This window comes from Branchiostoma belcheri, unplaced genomic scaffold (genome assembly GCF_001625305.1).
Source record: "Branchiostoma belcheri isolate BF01 breed outbred unplaced genomic scaffold, Haploidv18h27 scaffold33, whole genome shotgun sequence".
In the NCBI taxonomy this organism is placed as follows: Eukaryota; Metazoa; Chordata; class Leptocardii; order Amphioxiformes; family Branchiostomatidae; genus Branchiostoma; species Branchiostoma belcheri.
Window position 1 is genome coordinate 1,208,799 of NW_017803943.1, and position 21,128 is coordinate 1,229,926.

The 21,128-nt window shown below is 42.7% G+C and overlaps 1 protein-coding gene across 1 annotated transcript; it reads left to right on the forward strand.

Moving 5' to 3' along the window:
• The first annotated feature begins 1,731 nt into the window (after positions 1-1,731).
• LOC109475141 (receptor-type tyrosine-protein phosphatase alpha-like) lies at positions 1,732-19,371 on the forward strand. Its single transcript, XM_019775677.1, has 31 exons — positions 1,732-1,750; positions 2,298-2,444; positions 3,063-3,074; positions 3,306-3,515; positions 3,657-3,785; positions 7,747-7,917; positions 8,044-8,214; positions 8,341-8,511; positions 8,869-9,153; positions 9,532-9,637; positions 9,907-10,047; positions 10,252-10,450; positions 10,733-10,775; positions 10,940-11,042; positions 11,608-11,798; positions 12,175-12,272; positions 12,662-12,749; positions 12,883-12,959; positions 13,143-13,179; positions 13,377-13,474; positions 13,857-13,976; positions 14,389-14,540; positions 14,986-15,121; positions 15,571-15,720; positions 15,906-15,999; positions 16,245-16,321; positions 16,508-16,642; positions 17,061-17,189; positions 17,511-17,662; positions 18,090-18,225; positions 18,773-19,371. Exons 1-31 carry the CDS (start codon positions 1,732-1,734, stop codon positions 18,845-18,847), a joined length of 3,852 nt encoding a protein of 1,283 aa, XP_019631236.1. The 3' UTR covers positions 18,848-19,371.
• Positions 19,372-21,128: the final 1,757 nt, after the last annotated feature.

Sequence of the window (21,128 nt, forward strand, 5' to 3'; positions counted from 1 at the left end):
TTACTCGTTACTCCTTGCCATGCACAATGGGTGTTTATACATGTACATACATTGTACATGTATAAACAAACGTTTCTTAGCCAAGCTAATCAGCCTTCAGGACGCCACAGTACGATGTAAACAAAGCCTTGAGCCAGACAGGATATTTTCGCCTGACTTGTCGGGTCATGGGTCATCGGTATGATACAACAACCACGTAAATAATCGAGTAAATTTAGACTTCAGGGGTAAATTCATATCTCACATTTAAGATAGCAGTTTTGTCCAATCTTGTTGAGAAGAATAAAATGTCAGAAAACCTTCGATTATTCACTACATGTACGTACAAGAAGAGGTAGTGAAGACGGATTTTTATCAGATAAGGGTGCAAATAATAGGCTGATCCACGGCTACAAAAGCCGTCCAACAACACTGATTATTGACCTTTAGGTAATTATACGTCGTTTATGCCGTGCGTAGTGATACATTGTATGTTCGTACGTGAGGAAGTGATTTGGCTGTCTTGGACTTCACAAATATTAATTGCCTTTCGAGGAACAATAAATTATGACAAAAAGAACATGAAAATGCGTGGAAAGCCACAAGAGGGACAATACAAATAAATGCCGTGATTAAATAATCACAGAAATTTACTAGATGTTAGATAATCAAAGATAGGGAACTACTTTCGTCAGAGGAAGGATACAAGTTTTCAACTTTGACTGGGTGCAGAGGAGGAAACGATTATGAGAAAAGATGGCAGGGGACGTCTTCTTTCTGATTTTGTTCTGTGTCTCCTTCGCTTTTACCGGTGAGTGCGCGTGTCTACAGTCTGTAAATGGTGGATAGTTTTCTACAAGAAAAGATGAACAACGCAGTTAACATGTACAGTAGCATACTTAGTATTAGTATGCTAGATATATTTTTTTTAATTTTATTTAGATAATGCAGCTGAAACTGAAATCAGGTATAGGTGGGTACTGGTAGTGGGATTGGGATAGGATAGCTGGGTGGATGTAGTTGTTCTTGGAATTTCTCACCTGCAACGCGTTAACGCCAGTTGGTCGGTCTATAGTACAAGTGATCGAATTTTGTTCAATACATCATAATGTTTATACGTTAGACATCCATATTTTATACTTTCTTGAGCAAATAGATAAAGAGGAACAGAGGTTTTCTGGTTACGGAACTTGTTTGATTTTGAGTTTGATCAATAAAACATTCAGCTTATGATATTAAAGCCAACCGATGGCAACAACCACCTGTTGTTTTATAACAGTGTTGAGCTATTTGATCACTTGGTTATGTTTGTTTTACTGTCAAGTTCAGACTCAACAGGATTTAACTTTAAAAGTCACTTCCCAATTTTTTTAGGAAGGAAAGTGTCTTGATTATTGTTGATAATATTTTGCCAAAGAGGAAGCGCAACACATGCAACAAAGAGGAAGTATATAGCCTAATAGAAAACAAAATAACGTCTTTACGACGTATAATTTACCCATATGGTTGGTGTCATTACGATAATCATTGCTGTTAACTTCGTAAGTTTTATGCTGATGTTTAAACGAATAAAATGAAATTAAATGCAGAAAAGTGCAAATAGACCACATCATGAGACAAAGACATAGAACTATGGACATTGGCAACTAGTTGTAGTAATACATGTACCTGACAAGTAGATAGTAAATCACTTTATGTTCGCGGAAGCAAAAGTTTGCGGTCTGAGAAAAATGGACATGTTCGCGGACCTATATGATCGCGGTGGTGGCAGGTGCAGGAACAAGAAAGTTGGCGAATTATTTCTTCGCGGTAATGATAAATTCGCGGTGTAGACGTGACAACAAAAACTGCTATTATAAAATGATTTGTGTCGGAAGTAATATGTCCGACTTGCATATTACTACTTGTGTCCAATTGAAAACAGTTATATGGGCCGTAACAACAGGAGAGGCTATATCTAGCTGATAGTCTTTGCAAATTACATGTATGGGTTCCCATTCTGTGTTTTAGAAGCAAACACGTCGTTGGACTGGTTTGAGTTTCACGTTAAAAAAGCGTTCAGTACCTGTACTTTACTGCGTTCCCCACAGCTCCCTACAGTCCCTGTACTTTACTGCGTTCCCCACAGCTCCCTACAGTCCCTGTACTTTACTGTGTTCCCCACAGCTCCCTACAGTCCCTGTACTTTACTGTGTTCCCCACAGCTCCCTACAGTCCCTGTACTTTACTGTGTTCCCCACAGCTCCCCACAGTCCCTGTACTTTACTGTGTTCCCCACAGCTCCCCACAGTCCCTGTACTTTACTGTGTTCCCCACAGCTGCCGACAGTCCCTGTGATTTCGACTCAGACCTGTGTCAGTACACACAGGACACGACAGACGACTTTGACTGGACACGTGACTCTGGCGGTACTCCTACGGGCAAGACCGGTCCAACAGCCGACCACACCACCGGCACCAGCTCAGGTCTGTTCGGAGTTTTCTTTTGATGGAACCTTTGTGTGTTCTGTAGTATCGGTATTTAGGCTAGGTGTACGCATAGACGAGTGATCACCAACAAGGCATCTCGAATATGTAAAAAGCTACTAGTATGCTACTGCCAGTTCATATTCTAAGACCCTTATATATATAGTAACAAACCCGGTATATTACAATCAAATATCACCCAGAGCACAAATTTTGTTCGCCCCAACATTATCCTGCACAACGAGAGAATAGAATAACTCACAATGTTTCTCCACTTCAGGACATTACATGTACATTGAAACAACGTCACCACGACAACAGGGAGACACCGCCCGTCTGATATTCCCGTCCTACAGCAGTTATAATGGCGGGCAGTGTCTGCTGTTCTGGACACACATGTATGGAGATAAGGCTGGTGATCCAGACGGTGAGCTACAGCACTAAAATGAATTCGAACGCAATCGGTACTGTAGTTTGTATTGACTAGGCCCCTAAGGTCTTTATTCTGCCTTTCAATGGATTCAATCATGACCAGGTTAACGATGTGAACTTTTTTGTTTGAGGTTCTTTGAATCTTGGTTTATGTACAACAAAGACCTGTCCTAAACATAAATCGAGGCACCAGTGCAAGTACTATTACCAGTATTTGGGGTTTAGCTATGGATAAAGGTAAGGCATAATTTGATTTGATGGTTGTAACTGTTCTGCCACCTTCCTACAATCTTTGGTGAGCCTTTGTGAAAAAATACATGACTACTGTTTGTCCATTTGACTTGATACGTGCATTATGCGGATGAGTCACCATACCATTTTAACTTGTTCATATCAAACACAGAAGAACTGTTGTTTTGTTAGGCCAAGTAGGTACCCTGACGGTATCTGTGAAAGATGGAGGTACGACGACTCCCATCTGGACCAGATCTGGTAACCAAGGTGACCAGTGGTTCAGCGTCGCCGTCAGCATTCCTGCCACCGGAAGTTACCAGGTCATTTTTGTAGGGGTCAGAGGAAATAATGCCCATGGTGACATTGCAATAGATGACGTCAGCATCCTGCAAGGAGCCTGCCCAGGTATGGTGTGCTTTTGATATGGAGCAAAATTAGTATCACAAACACCTGGTGATGTTACATGTAGATGGTAATGTACGTGTTGTGTAGAGCTTGTTAAAGCATCTATTAGGTTACTACTAGTATGTTCTGTGTTTACTGCAGATGTAGATGAGTGTGTTCCAAGAGGAGGCAGGGGACCGTGTAGCCAGATCTGTACCAACACTGTCGGCAGTTTCTTTTGTTCCTGTAATGTTGGCTATACTCTTAACCAAGACGGCCGCTCATGTTTTGGTGAGTGTGACCGCGCATTATCAATGGTCTTGTATTTTTTTCTTAGCGATCTGGAACGTCTACTACGTCCCTGTACTTTACTGTGTTCCCCACAGCTCCCAACAGTCCCTGTAATTTACTATGTTCCCCACAGCTCCCTACAGTCCCTGTAATTTACTATGTTCCCCACAGCTCCCTACAGTCCCTGTACTTTACTGTGTTCCCCACAGCTCCCTACAGTCCCTGTACTTTACTGTGTTCCCCACAGTCCCTGTACTTTACTGTGTTCCCCACAGCTCCCTACAGCCCCTGTACTTTACTGTGTTCCCCACAGCTCCCAACAGTCCCTGTGCTTTACTGTGTTCCCCACAGCTCCCTAGAGTCCCTGTACTTTACTATGTTCCCCACAGCTCCCTAGAGTCCCTGTACTTTTCTGTGTTCCCCACAGCTCCCTACAGTCCCTGTGCTTTACTGTGTTCCCCAGAGCTCCCTACAGCCCCTGTACTTTCCTGTGTTCCCCACAGCTCCCTACAGTCCCTGTGCTTTACTGTGTTCCCCACAGATCCCTAGAGTCCCTGTACTTTTCTGTGTTCCCCACATCTCCCAACAGTCCCTGTGCTTAATTTACTGTGTTCCCCACAGCTCCCAACAGTCCCTGTGCTTTACTGTGTTCCCCACAGCTCCCAACAGTCCCTGTACTTTACTGTGTTCCCCACAGCTCCCTACAGTCCCTGTACTTTACCGTGTTCCCCACAGATTCCTACAGTCCCTGTACTTTACCGTGTTCCCCACAGATTCCTACAGTCCCTGTACTTTACTGTGTTCCCCACAGCTCCCTACAGTCCCTGTACTTTACCGTGTTCCCCACAGCTCCCTACAGTCCCTGTACTTTACTGTGTTCCCCACAGCTCCCTACAGTCCCTGTACTTTACCGTGTTCCCCACAGATTCCTACAGTCCCTGTACTTTACTGTGTTCCCCACAGCTCCCAACAGTCCCTGTGCTTTACTGTGTTCCCCACAGCTCCCTACAGTCCCCGTACTGTGTTCCCCACAGCTCCCTACAGTCCCTGTACTTTACTGTGTTCCCCACAGCTCCCTACAGTCCCTGTACTTTACTGTGTTCCCCACAGCTCCCAACAGTCCCTGTGCTTTACTGTGTTCCCCACAGCTCCCAACAGTCCCTGTGACTTCGATTCAGACTTCTGTGGGTACACGCAGGACACGGCAGACGACTTTGACTGGACACGTGACTCTGGTGGTACAGGTACGGGCTACACCGGTCCAACAGTCGACCACACCACTGGCACCAACTCAGGTTTGTACGGAGTTTTATTTCGAAGGAACATTTTTGTGTTCTGTAGTATCACTATTTAGGTTAGGTGTCAAAGGCGAGCGATCACCAACAAGGCAACTTCGATATGTGAAAAGCTATGCCACTGCTAGCACATATTCGAAGACTTTGATATAGTAAGAAACCCGGTCTATCACCCATAGCACAGTTCTTGTACGTAATAGACGTAATACAAACTAGTGGATGTGTGTTAGGTATGTTAGGCTATATCTAACTGATCTGTACTGCGACTTATATAGTATTGGTTCACAATTTCCACCTCAGGACATTACATGTACATTGAAACATCGGGCCCAGCCCAGGGACACACCGCTCGTCTGATATCCCCGTCCTACAGCAGGAATCCTGACGGTCAGTGTCTGCTGTTCTGGACACACATGTATGGAGATCACCCTGGTGAACCAGACGGTAAGCTACAGCACTAAAATGAATTCGAACGCAATCGGTACTGTAGTTTATATTGTGCTTTTCAATGGATTCATAACCAGGTTAACGACGTGAACTTTTCTTTGAGGTTCTTTGAATCTTGGTTTATGTACAGCAAAGACTTGTCCTAAATGTAAATTAAGGCACCAGCGCAGGTACTGTTACCAGTATTTGAAGTCTAGCTATCATTAACGGTCAGGCATAATTTGATTTGATGGTTGTACCTGTTCTGCCACCTTCCCTTGAATCTTTGGTCAGCCTTTGTGAAGTACATGACCGCTGTTTGTCCATTTGACTCGATACGTGCTATAAGCAGATGAGCCACCATATAATTTCAACTTAATTAACACAAGAACTGTTGTTTTGTTAGGCCAAGTAGGTACCCTGACGGTATCTGTAAAAGATGGAGATACGACGACTCCCATCTGGACCAGATCTGGTAACCAAGGTGACCAGTGGTTCAGCGTCGCCGTCAGCATTCCTGCCACCGGAAGTTACCAGGTCATCTTTGAAGGGGTCAGAGGAAATAATGCCCATGGTGATATTGCAATAGATGACGTCACAATCCTGCAAGGAGCCTGCTCAGGTGAGTTAATCCAGAACAAAATGTAAGACGTAAAACACTTGAAGAAGTAAAGTGAGACAGATGTGGACTAAAGTCATGCTATTTGCTGATAGGGTTACAATATGTGTTATCCGACAGATGGAAATGTGTGTGCTACGGTAGGAGGCAGGGGACCGTGTAGCCAGATCTGCTCCAACAATGTAGACAGTTTCTCCTGCTCCTGTAATGTTGGCTATACTCTTCATCAGGACGGCCTGACCTGTAATGGTGAGTAAATTGCACTTTATCAATAGTCTTGCAATCTGCAACATCTATTTTATAGTCAATTTAACATCAAAAGGGGTCGGTAACCATTCAATGACTTGTGTGATCTTCAAATATTACAGATGTAGATGAGTGTGTTCCAAATGAAGGCAAAGGACCGTGTGGCCATATCTGCACCAACACTGTCGGCAGTTTCTCCTGTACCTGTGAGGATGGCTATAGTCTTAATCCGGACGGCCTCTCATGTAATGGTGAGTGTAACAGTGCTTTATCAATATTGGTCTTGTATGTTTTCTTAGCAATCTGAAACGTCACACGTGGGGTCGTGTGGCACAGCGGCAGAGTGCGCGACTCGGAACTTAGAGTCCCGGGTTCGAGTCCTGATCTTGTGCCCTTGGGAAAGGCACTTTACACGACTTTCCTCACTTAGCTCAGGTGTAAATGAGTATTGTCCTGTCATGTATTTGTCCCCTGTGTTGGTGGTGGCATTAATATATATAAGTTGAAGAAACTTGAGTGTGTCGTCACCACGTCTGGTGATTACATGTTGGAATAAAAATTAAAAAAAACGTCTATTACAGTAGCCAAGGTAACATCAGAACAAGTCGGTCAGTATCTCATATCTCGTGTTATTTTTCATAGAGGACGAATGTGCTTCAAATGGAGGCCGGGGACCATGTGCTCACACCTGCACCAACACAGTTGGAAGTTACACCTGCTCGTGTAATGATGGATTCAACCTCAACCCTGACGGACATACGTGTGACCGTAAGACCATTATCTTAAATTAACTGATATCTAACATAGAACTCATGGTAGAGGTATGTGCCATCTTGTACATGAATTCTAGGTGTCAGGTAGAGCAAACAAGAGCTATATGTTTGGAGTTTAGTCCTAATATGAGGACTTTGGTTTGCCATCATGCAACTTCAGGCTATACATGCTACATGCTAGCGCACTTTGTTGTGATTCTGCAGGACCGGGGTTTGCCATCACATATACCCACAGTATTCATAAGCTAAAGCAGCTTGTCGTGGTTCTTTAAGATAAAGATACTTCTAAACGTGTTTCAATATCCAGTCAGTGAAGGGGAAGAAGAGACTGCAAAGTTTCAAAAGGGTTTGCAGCTTTTCAAGTTGAAATTTTTCAAATTTTAGGAGTTCAATGTCCGATAGTTCCAGCTCCAGTTGTGTAGAAATTACTCCTGATATGGAACTCAGGACGGCGATTTGCCATCATGTACCCACTGTATTCAACAAAAAGAAGAATCTGTTATTGACCTTATTCCCACGAGAAAGTATTCTTTTCTTACTATAGGAAAAAGAGAAACGCGTGTTTGTAAGATGTCTAGTTGAAATTTTCATTTGATTTCCAGGGGTACAATGTCCGCCAGTCCCAGCTCCAGAGCACGGTGCCGTGACTGACGGTAACTCCTATCAGGACGTGGTCCAGTTTACCTGTGATCCTGGATACCAGCTGATAGGACATTCCAGACGGAGGTGCCGGGCTGACGGGACTTGGAGCGGAGCAAACCCGACATGTACAAGTAAGGCAGTCATTGTCAACTTAACTTACATGACCTGGCAACAGAGTTAGGTAATAAACTATGCTTGGGAGAAACTGAAAACGCGTGTTCTACGATTTCTAGTTGAAATTTTCATTTGTATTTCAGCTGTACAATGTCCGATGCTCCGAGCTCCAGAGCACGGTACCGTGACTGGTGGTAACGCCTATCAGGACGTGGTAGTGTATGAATGTAACGTTGGATACCAGCTGATAGGACATTCCAGACGGACGTGCCAGGCTGACGGGACTTGGAGCGGAGCAAACCCGACATGTACAGGTAAGGCAGTCATTGTCAACTTAACCTACATGAGCTGGCAAGAGAGTTAGGTAATAAACTATGCTTGGGAGAAATTGAAAACGCGTGTTCTACGATTTCTAGTTGCAATTTTCATTTGTATTTCAGCTGTACAATGTCCGATGCTCCGAGCTCCAGAGCACGGTACCGTGACTGGTGGTAACGCCTATCAGGACGAGGTGATGTATAACTGCAACCCTGGATACCAGCTGATAGGAGTTTCCAGCCGGACGTGCCAGGCTGACGGGACATGGACTGTGGAGAACCCGACATGTATAGGTAAGTCAGATATCCTATGTTATCCTACATGACCTGAAGGAGAGTTGGGTGTGATTGGGGGTTGTTTCATCCTGTCATAATTGTGTTCTATAAATTTAGTTCTTTCATATGTGGAAGTGGTAAACATCCAGCACATAAAACAGCTAAGGAGGACATTTAACTTAGGACACCTGGGGAAAATGGCTTCCGCTGTGTAGATGTAGATCCGCTTTGTAGATACAGAGATGAGCAATAAGTACAGTTACTGAGGCCATCCAATCATTAACTGATACGGGGGACGTTTAAGTCATGTTTGCAGCCAAGTGTTTGTATTGATGTTCGTCTAAATACAAATGAAGTTGCCTTTCGGGCCCTCAGATATCACTCCAACATCTGTCAAGACGGAAGCCATATCATCCACAGAGATTGAGCTGACGTGGTCCCTCGATAACTATACAGACCAGGTAAAGCAATATTTCGTTTCTGTACAACAACGAGGAACCACCAACGTTACCACCTTCGCTGTTGGACGAAGTGACAGTCCATCCTTCACAGTACAGAACCTCCTCCCCTACACGTACTACGAGTTCTGGGTCGTCGCCGACATCGGGGACTTCCAGAGTAACAGAAGTGAGATTATCAGTCAGAGAACACAGCCAGGAGGTAAGCATTTTCGTCCTCTTGTCAAATTTTCGTCCTCTTGTCAATTTCAATGGAGCAACTTTTGTTTACCGTTCCTTTACGTTAATCGCGTATGTGTATAGAATTTGAAGCGAAATGGAAGCTCTATATTCCTATATACATTACGGCAGTTCAGTCCTTTTTTTATCTGAAAACTTGAAAAATAAGATTATTTCTATCGTACCGTTCCCCCGGGAAGTGAGTATGGCCCGAGTTTGTACAGTACATGTAAATGCAATAAGAGATAGGGGGCAATTGAAGATCATGGATGAGAGACAATTGAAGATTATACATAACACATTTGTACAGGGTATGAGACAAAATTCTCTGTTGATCTATTTTTTTGTCTTGGATTTTCAGAACCTCCAGCGCCTGAAAAGCCGGTGTTGCAGGATCAAACAGAAGTAAGCTCCACAACTTTCCCACTAGAGGTCAAACCGACATCTGAGAGAAATGGACCAATAGGGTGAGCCTTCACACACACACACTTACACTGACGATATTATAAATGATATATTATATTCATTCATTCATTCATTCATTCATTCATTCATAACCTACATGAATGCTAAAAAATTGGTGTATCAAAGTCCAACAAATTATGAAAATTGTCATCGAATGTAGCATCCTGTAGATTATTTAATCAGGAGGGCACCTGGATTGTTCAAAATGATATTTCTAAAACGTCTATTGACAGAATGATATTTTACTAACACACTGTTGTGTACTTTACAGATGTTACCACGTGGTTGTGGTGAAGAGCAGTAGTACAGATAACCTACCAGACCCGGAGATGCTACAGCCATACAAGACGCTAGAGGAAGCAAAGAACTCTTCGAATGACAATTTAGCGTACATTGCCATGGCTCTCACACCGTAAGTATTTCCATAAGTTCACACTACATTCACTTTAATGAACGACAATCATTATGTACCTACGGACCCATATGGGATTTATATCATTTGGCAAAAGAGTTTAATCTCAGCAAATGTCTTATGGCATTGTAATGATTATAAGGAAGATTGTCGCTGCCCTAACCTAACCGATCTTACCATGCTCTGTGCTCCACTGTTCCCCAGGGACACAGTAGGTGCCTCCACCACAGTGACGGTGGGAGATGGAACAGTGACCAGTTGTAACCCTGATCAGGCCGGCCGGAAGAGGCGTGCTCTGACATCTGTTGACGTGTATAACCAGGAGTACACCAACTCCCCGCTGGAGCCGGACTCATCCTACACCACGTCTGTCAGGGCGTTTGGACAGGACGATAGAGGACAGGTAGGGACAAATTATCTCTGTCTGAATACTTTCACGTCATATTTCTCTATTTCTATCATTCTGCTTATTCATAATTTAGGACAATGGACAAATACCAGGACAAATGCGAAATAGCAAACGACAAAGGTATGAGGTTTGTCATTTAGATTTTCGTCTAATCATGATGGTAATGATCCATAAGTTTTGAAATTTGAAGTCTGAAATGTACCAAATATGCAAAGAATTTGGATTTACTATAGTATATAAGATATACCATTTACGAAAGGTTCACTATTGTTTCAGCCGTACTTCTCTGCCAGTCAGTACATGGACCCAGTGTCAACCGGTAGGCTTGTTGATAAAATTGCCTTTGTTGTTGAGCAAAACAAACCTTCTTATAGCAGCAGCATCAATGGCCACCCTTAAGTACCCATCTGTCTTGTGATCAATTTTGGTTCATTGCATAAGAAAAGCTTGAATCATGCTAACGTACGTTGGCTTGTATTTCAGCACCGAAACCACCGGATCAAATGCTCATCATCATAATTGCTTCTGTCTGTGGTGGTGTGGTTCTGCTTGGAATCATCGCCGCCGCCCTGGTGTGCTACTGCCGGTGAGTTACATCCCCACATAGATATCCATATTTACACACACACGCACACACGCACACGCAGCGTCACGGCCGAGTGATCAAATGCTCATCATCATAATTGCGTCAGTCTGTGGTGGCGTGGTTCTGCTTGGAAGCATCGCCGCCGCCCTGGTGTGCTACTGCCGGTGAGTTACATCCATCTACATTTACACACACACACACACACACACACACACACACACACACACACACACACACACACACACACATACACACAGATACACACACACATACACACACTCACAGACACACATACGCACATCTACACACACAGACACACAGACAGACAGACACACACACACACTCACACACACACACACACACATACACACACACACACACACACACACACACACATACACACATACACACAGATACACACACACACACACACACACAGAAAGAGATAGAGAGGAAGGGAGAGAGAGAGAGAGAGAGAAGGAAAGAGAAACATAATGTACCATGCACATATAGCATTTACAATTGTATATGAGGTACTGATACTTGCTACAAATATCTCTTTTAGAAAGAAGAAGGCGACCAAGAAGGCTGACCTTTCCAAGCGAACAGGAACAGTCAACAAAGCGATAGAAATGGCACCAGTTGATTACGACAACATCAATGACGCCAACATCAATGACAACAACATTGAGGATGCTGACAACGATAATGTGGACAACGATAACGCAGTGTACGACAACGTACCGCCGGCGCCATGTATGTTAAAAATGAATTATTTATAATGTACTAGGGAAATAGAATTGTTACTTTAAATTGCGTGATGTAACATTTAAAAAAAATTGAAATATCTTAATTGAAAAAATCTTTTCACATTGGTCAGCAAGCTTCCTCCACTCCATTCGATCTTTTGCCAGAGTCTCAGCATCCGCCAGTAGCACCCCTCTATTTTCCAGGTCTTTTTACAAAGTGCGTTGCCATGTCACCACCATAATGCCATATACCAGAATGTAAGCAAACATGGATTACAGCATAATGCAGCTTAAAGAATCTTTCTTCTGCCACAATATCCACTGTCTCTTAACTAACGCGAAGAGATGCGAAATACTAATTTTTCTTCAACACCTTTGTCCAGTAACCGACTTCAGCACGCCCATCCCTGCGAGTCGACTGGAGGAGGTTTACGACCACAGACACATGAACGACAACCAAGTATTTAATGAGGAATATGAGGTATCGTACAACCTCATTTTTTGTGGGGTCGTGTGGCGCAACGGCATCGTGTTCGACTCTGAACAAAGAGGTCCCGGGTTCGAGTCCTGACATGCCACCGATCTTGTGCCCTTGGGAAAGGCGCTTTACACGACTTTCCCCACTAGACTCAAGTGAAAATGAGTATTGTCTGTCCAGTATAAGTTTCTATGTGTGGGACTGAACACCAGCAACAGCTGACTGTGTCCTACGTGCATTGCACTGTTTCAGTTTCAATAAATCAAAATCAAAACCTCATTTTGCCGTACAAATGTGTTGACCAAAAATATTTGCTAATTTGATGGCGTTTCAGAACCCCGTGACTTGAAAAATGTTCAGACATTTACCTGTAATATTTTCCTCTCTCCAAGTCCATCCCGGAGGAGGTGTCTAACTCCCATGACGCGCACATCCGGCCGGAGAACGGGAACAAAAACCGCTTCAAGAACATCTTCACCTGTGAGTATAATGTTGATTTCTTCCGGTAAACTATTGGCTATAAGTACACCACATATGCATTGCTGATTGTGATATTTGTCTATTTGTGTACCGGTATGATACATATGATTCATGCAACTGCCTTACTCCACAGATGACCATTCTAGGGTGGTTCTGACTACCTTGGAGGGCCAACCAGGCTCTGACTTTATTAATGCCAACTACATCGACGTAGGTCTTATTGGTTTCTTTCATTTTGTCGTTCATTTGTACATATCAGAAACAGTAGATTTGGTCTTGGTGACCACGAAGACATGAAAATCGCATGAGTTGAAAAATCTGTAATAAGCCACCTTAAATACTCTCTCTAGACAATGTTTTACGACTAACAGCTAAACTTATTTCACTTTAAAGGGCTACAACCACCCGAATATGTTCATTGCTGCACAAGGTAAATTTTCTGTAAATCTATATCTGAACTCTTTGTAAAATATTCTTTATAATACATGTATCTAATAAATGATACTAGTATCTATATTTGATACGTGGTGGTGTTGATATACGTGACAAAGACGTGGATATCCTTTAAGAATATGGACTTTATATATACATCCACTGATATATGAAGCTGTTGAATCTATCACAAAGGCCCTTTGCCCAGTACCATCAACGACTTCTGGAAGATGATTTGGGAGCAGGACACGGCAACTATCGTCATGGTCACCAACCTGAAGGAGAGGAACAAGGTAGGGACACACCGTCATTGTAATATATTAATGTACAGTCAAGTGATTATGAATATTGATAATGGTCGTGTTGCATGATAACATTTCGTGAACCTCAAGCTATGCTCTTCTCTTCGGATGCTGCACTTATGTTGCTGAGAAGTTTGTATGATGATATAGCATACTTTGTGATGCATTTTTATCATCAGAATTAAATTGGAAAGCTCTGGTGGTATAAGTTTAGTTCCAAGCGGATGTACAAGACAATGAACACCATGTGTTGTTGGAATACATTGTGTAACAATGGCAGGACAGAGTTTGAGGGGCTGGTCACCACGTATATAAATGTGTTAACATTATGAAAATGTTACCTTTCTGACTGAGTCTATTCTCCTGTAAACAGTCGAAGTGTGCCCAGTACTGGCCAACTAAGGACAGCATGGACTATGGCAACATCCGGGTCACTTTGGAGGAAACGACGACCCTGGTGGATTACGTCATCCGGACCTTCGACATACAGAAGGTGACAAGGATCTGAGTCGTCAAAGTCAATGTTAAGATAGCGACAATCAGTTTATAATTTTACAATATAATTTTGATCATGAAACTGTAATTAAATGTGCATGTTTTCATCACGTATTTTTAGACTACTGTTCTTTGTATTCAAGAATTCAACTACATGTAGTAAAAAGATTGCATTCCTTATCGGTGTCACAAATGACTGTATCATGCATAACCTTTTGCAGTGCAGGACCGTGCTAATATATCATTTTAGGCCGGCAATCTCTCTAAAACTGTAAAGATCCTCTCCAAAGCAGGGTATCAATGGTAACAGGGTGTAGGGCCACATAACTAATTAACCTAGTACATTCGGTCGCACACCTAGATGCTTATATTGTGGATTTGTCTAACGGTCAACCCTATGTTGCCTTCAGGACGAGGAGCCGGCCCGTACGGTGACTCAGTTCCACTTCATCAGCTGGCCGGACTTCGGCGTGCCGCAGAGCCCCCTGGGAATGATGAAGTTCATCCGGCGGGCCAAGACCAGCGACCCTCCCGGCCGGGGGCCGATCGTCGTGCACTGCAGGTGCGTTTTTTTTATCTCAAAGTTTGTACATATCGGGGCATGTTTGTGTCTGTATGTTTTTTCCTGTGTTCGTAGCTATTTGCATGCAGTAGAATGACAGCAAGAGGGAAGATTGACCCTAAGGTCAAGTTGGCAGTCAATATGGTCTACCTCAGGCTGGGAGGAAGTGAGTCCACCTACACAGTAACTGGGGTATACCCACTTAAGACTTGTCACAACAAGCTCTCAATATGCAAGTTTTCTGTCCGTCGAAAGTACTCAAACCACCTCTTTAATTGTGCCAATAAATTCACAAATTTAAAACTCTAAATCTCCGACTTCTTTCCTATGATGAAAGGGAGATTCACCACGAATCCTGATTATTTTGCTGAGTTTTGGTTGCTAGGAATATGTATCATATACTTTAAAAAATAGTGTTTTGATTGCATCCATTGTCTGACTTCAGTGCTGGAGTCGGGCGTTCGGGAACCTTCATCGCCATAGAGGCCATGCAGGAGATGATGGCGGCGGAGGGGAGGGTGGACGTGCACGGCTTCATCGGGCAGATGCGACACAACCGCCACTCCATGGTTCAGACTGTGGTACGGGGGCGATTTCGTACATTTCTGGCCAGGCATTCTTCATACATAGACACCTACCTACCTACTTACCTACCTACCTACCTACATATTACATACATACATACATACATACATACATACATTAATACATACATACATACATACATACGTACATAAATACACACACACAGACACAGAAACACACACGCACACACACACACACAAAGACATACAAACACGCACATTGCGAACGCACTTTACACACACGTACACGAACACAAATGGTCTGAAATCAAAGAATTAACTGGAAACAGAATTCTGCCTGTCTTTTATCCATATGAAAATACTCGAACTTCTAGTTCAACTTAGAACATGTAGAGGATGGTGTATTTCAGTTGCTGACACAGTGTTACGTTACGATATTTTCCACTATTTTCGCATATTTTAAGTATTTTTCTATCCCAATACAGGAGCAGTACGAGTTTATCTATCGCGCCCTGCTGGAGCAGCAGCTGTACGGAGACACGGAGGTGGAGGTGGCGAACATCCACAGGCACATGCACAAACTCAAGGCGCCTTCTGCCAACCCCAACCAGCTGGGATACGAGGCAGAGTTCAAGGTATGCATGTCCCTGTGACTCATTTTTAACGATATGACCACTTGTATGCACTGAGCTTAAGGTACTAGGTAGGTACAACAGTTTTGTTGATACGCCTGAAGATGGTGGTGGATGTTAGTTTAGAGAGCTTGTGGATGTTGTGCATCTTGTTACACATTGATGTTTTATCCCATGTCGTTATTTAGAAGCTAACCAGGATCGCGGTTGACCAAGACAACATGAAGTCTGCGAACAAGCAGGAGAACAAGACGAAGAACAGGCTGGTCTCCATCGTTCCCTGTGAGTGATTAAAGTATACACATATTATATAACGTCATATATGTGGTACAGATTATTCAGATTGGAACTAATTTAGCTATTTGGCTAATTATAGCTGCCTAAAGGCAATAACCAAACGTAACGTCTGAAATGCAGTCTTGTATATTGAGATACGGTGTAATTTTAACGGGGTGGGATCTTTAAGTGAAACCAAATAGTTGAATATTCGTAATGTCCTGCTTTTTTGTTATTCCATTCCAATGAAGACGACACCTCCCGTGTGTTCCTGCCCAAAATCACCGGGGTCAGCGGGTCCGACTATATCAACGCCTCCTTCATTGACGTAAGTAGCTACTAATTTTCTTTGGTAATGTATGTCTTAACTAACAGCTACCTAGATAACGATTTCATTTTCTTCAAATATTTGTATAAAAACAACCCCCTGTCTACACGAGTTAAATGTAACATATGCACTGATTTGCCTCAGGGTAAAGTTAACAAATGTTGCGTACATTTTGTCTACGAACAGGGTTATCGTCAGAGAGACGGGTTCATCGCTACCCAAGGTCCGCTCCCGAACACCGTGGAAACATTCTGGCGGATGATCTGGCACTGGGAGTCTTACTCTATCGTCATGCTGACAGAACTGGAGGAGAATGGAAGGGTAAGCCGCCACAGCAAGCAAATAAAAACTAGTCTGGAGTCATTCCTCAAGCTAACCGACATCTATCACACTTCAGTCGTCCCTCAGTAAGACATCTGGAGCCGCATAGTTCCGTTTAAGGTTTAAAACTTCTATTCAGAGTCACATTGAGGAATGGAAGGGTAAGGCCACTACAATTTAATTTCTGGATGGCATCGCCTGCAGCACAAATGTAATACTTTATCGGACCGCTAAAGGATAATATTTGTTATCTGTCTATTTGGCCAATTTCTACTCTTTTCAGCAGCTCTTGAAGCCTGGTAGAGGTGGCAATTCATTCTTCACAGTTCTCTGTTGTAGATAAAGAATAAGATAAAGAAACTGCAGACTTTCTGTATTGGCGATTTTACTAAACCGATCGCTGATCTGTGGCACACAGGAGAAAAGCGCCAAGTACTGGCCTGAGGACGGGCAGACGTACGGGAAGGTCCGGGTGGAACTGAAGAACACGGAGGAGAACGAGGGCTACACTCTCCGGACATTTCTCGTCTCTAACACAGACAAACAGGTAAGGTAACCAATCCTACATGTCCATTTTCTAGGTTCATATGTCACTTAAAATGCACTACAGGAAAAAGTCTGTCTAAGCCATTTTGTTACTTCTACTCTCACGATTACTCTTCGATGTATTCTGGTTTGTGAATAAGCACAGATCAGCATCTAACGTACTTCTTAATGTTTTTTCCTACATTTTTTATCAGTACGTATAGTTATGTACATGCGTTAAGTATTTTAGCTTACTTTTCAACTTATTTCAACTTACCTATTAGCAACAGAATAACTCACACCAAATGCACACGTTTTCGTATCTTCACTCATCTTCATCTAGGAGTCACCACGTCGAGAGATCCAGCAGTTCCACTTCCACGACTGGTCTGCCACCGGCGTGCCGCGTAACGCCAGCCGGGTGTTGGACCTGATCGGGCAGGTGCAGAAACAGCAGATGAAGTCGGGAAACGGACCGATCACCGTGCACTGCAGGTGAACACTGACAGCGATGTTACATATTGCAACCATATGTACCACCAAAGCCTGGGTGCCATCCTGGTTAATTTGCCGGGGCTTCTCTACTGTATCCATCACTTTTGTGGAGATGCAATGTAGGAAACAAATCAATAGGTGTGCATTATTTGAATGTGCGCTTTCTGCAAACTATCACAAATATTTAAAAAAAATGTCCTACCTCCTTGCAAATATTAATCCTGCCATGCCACCGATCTTGTGCCCTTGGGAAAGGCACCTTACACGACTTTCTTCACTTCGCTGAGGTAAAATTGAGTATTGTATTGTCCCCTGTGTTGGTGGCGGCATTAATATAAGTTGATAAAACTTGAGTGCGCCGTCACCACGTCTTGAGATTACATGTTGGAATATGAAAAAAAATCAATCCTCTCGTATTTTTGTGCAGTAACGGTGCAGGCCGCACGGGGGCGTTCATCGCCCTGAACACAGTCCTGGAGCGGGTGAAAGCTGAGGGGATTTGTGACCTGTTCCAGACCGTCAAGTCCATGCGGTACAGCCGGCCCCACATGGTGCAGACTGCCGTAAGTTGAAGCAATTTGTACCGTGGCCGACACGTACAACGTATTGTACCAATGAAGTAGAACATTCAGGGATTCTTACCATGTAAATTAGGGCCAGAAAGTAACTTCTACTAACTGTGTAGACAAATGTTGATTACTTAATGACCCTAATACACGTGGTACAAAACAAGGTAAGACTCCATGGATGTTATACTTCAACAGTGTTACAATATGTTGTACTTGTGTGCTACTGGAACTTTGAAATTTTGTATTCGTGTTTTAAAACCATGCATCATAATCGTACGTTGAAATATGCAATCATATGTGCAATGGCACACTGCCTGAATCTAATAAAAGTAATAATAATTGTTTCAAAATAGTGTGAGGTAAATATATCATTTCTAAACTTGCTGCACTAGGTTGCAACGTTTCTAACGTTTTTAACTATAACATACACCACAAATTGCTATCATGGAAGAAATTTATGAGTTTAAAGCCTAGACATTATCAGGCCATTGTGTTTCACCAGTTATTAAAGGAAATATTTTCTTCTATCTGAATTCCCTAGGAACAATACCTGTTCTGTTACAAGGCTGTGATGGAGTATCTGGATAGCTTTGACGACTACGCCAATTTCCAGTGATCTGCGCCAGCAACAAACTACAAAAACAGCCATACATGTACACAATACTAGTGACCTAAACATCAAGGCAACGTTTAGTTGAAGAAGCCTTTTATTATTATTTCGTGGGCAGAAATAGCTAGGATCGTTATTGGTCCCCACTGACACGCGCTGCTTATTCTGATAACTGATATGCAAATGCTGCAATATTATATACATGTATTTATAAGGCAATAATACATATATGATATGATATGATATGATATGATATGTAAGTGGTACAAGGGTTAAGAGTTACAAGTTTGTTGACTGAGGGAAGGGTGGAGTCTGATCCATAAGGCCGCACCAAGTAATTTTTATAGATGACGTCCTCTGGAGACCCTAAATCTAATGCAAGAGCGTGAAAACCTTGTTAAGCAATAAATTGTACCTGATATTGTGGTAGCCTGGCCTGGCAGGCACCCGGGCTTTTCCGTAAACCCCGTTACTTTTTCTTAATCCTCAGAAAATGTATGTGACTTGATGAAATAAAGATCTTGCTGATATACAGGCTTCAGTGTACTACATACTGTATATATGTACTAAAATACATCAATCCCTCGCTTTTCCATGGGTGTACTGTTGTGTCAAACAAAGCGTCTAGTACAGTAGCCACTGCTGCAATACTTAATACATGGAACTGATGGTGAGTTCAGCACCAAGGAGAGGTCCACACTGGTAATGTACATTAACAAATGGAGGGGGGCATCCACAAGATTGGGGATATGAACACTTGCTGTGGTAGAAGGTATCCTAATCATTGGGTTTGACACAGTAAACAAGTCTAAAATTCGGCGACGAGAATAATTAAATTTGATTTGTGGCGGAATGGTGATGGTTTATTATCAAGAGCAATAATGATTATTATCGTTCGCACCCCTATGTAATTATCAAACATGGTATGGTCCGTTCGAACAGCTGTGTGCCGCGCGTTGTCGTGTGGCGTGGTGTGCGTGAATTCTCTCCAACTTTTGCGGTAAATTTCGGCTTTTTGCCCGCAAATTATCCGTCTAAAGTGTACAATATATCGTCTGGGCGTTTCCATGTCGGATGTATACCGTTCTTTGGATGTTTGAGGGAGAAAACTGTCTCGTATTTCCTGGCGCTGGCGGGCGGAGTTTGGAGACTGGGGAAAATGGCGACTACCATGGCGGCGTGGCGTGGTGCTGAAAAAGACTCGAGCTCGTTCTTGCGAGGTAAGGCAACAAATTAACAAATTAGCTTGAATGTACATGTTTGTACTTCCAACAAACCTGTAGCAACAGACCACGTTATGATTCGTTATGTTATTACCGTTATACTTAGTAGAAATTTACGTTTTGTGGAATATGTGGGCCATTTTGTACTCGAGTATTTTTAATAGGGAGGTTGTTTTCATGACTATCGTGGTTTGGAGGAGTGGCATTGAAAAAAGCTAGGAGAAATTTTCGCTGCTAAAACTGTTACAAACACGTTGTTGGAAATTTCCACAGTTTGAGAACACCTTTTGGAAAGACTATCCTTAAAACTTTAAATGATTTACAGCTCCTATGACTCAGCCCTGCAGTTAACAGGGCTTAAGTCATTGAAGGACAGAAGAGAGGACCTATGTCTCAAATTTGCTACAAAACTGAACCCTGTTCTCCTACCTCCTAAGGTGGGTGAACTGTCAGGAAGACACACAAGGAACTCTGAGAAGCTAAAAACTACTAAATACAGGACCAACAGATACATGAACTCTCCATTACCATACCTTGTTCGCCTATTGAAGAATTCCTTCAAATAATGTCGTATTTCTTTAGCACAACGGCCCACTTTGTGATACCTAGTTATCTTTCACTACAGGTGACATTGATAATGATAGCACACGTGTTGTTTGTGAGTGCTGCGGAAATGTAACATTTATTCGAGTGATGAACTGTAATTTGCCCATACAACTTTTCATTGTTGTTGTTGTTGTTGTTCATGTTTAATGTCTATTCCTCTGCTAGACATAGTCTCAGGGTGCCATTCTCAACTAGGTGCTTTGTTTGGGTATGTTCCCTCTGGTGCTTGTACTCTGGTGCTTTTCATAACTATGTTATGTTATGGTGGTCAACTAGGATGTTTTCAACAGTCTTTCCTTCAGTCCTGTTATTATCATGTATAATACTGTAAATGTTAGTATTTCATATAAGCATGTAATAGATTGTTTTGATGTTGAACTTTAAACTGTTATTTTTATGTAATTAGCGTGTAATGATATGGATATGCCAAAAATGTTAAGAAATCAAATTGGCAAGAC

What these genes read in the sequence shown, in the direction of transcription:
- LOC109475141 (XM_019775677.1), top strand. An exon ending in CTTCAAGAACATCTTCACCT is followed by an intron (nt 12,750 to 12,882) that starts GTGAGTATAATG and finishes CTTACTCCACAG; the next exon opens with ATGACCATTCTAGGGTGGTT. An exon ending in TCTCTAACACAGACAAACAG is followed by an intron (nt 17,190 to 17,510) that starts GTAAGGTAACCA and finishes ATCTTCATCTAG; the next exon opens with GAGTCACCACGTCGAGAGAT.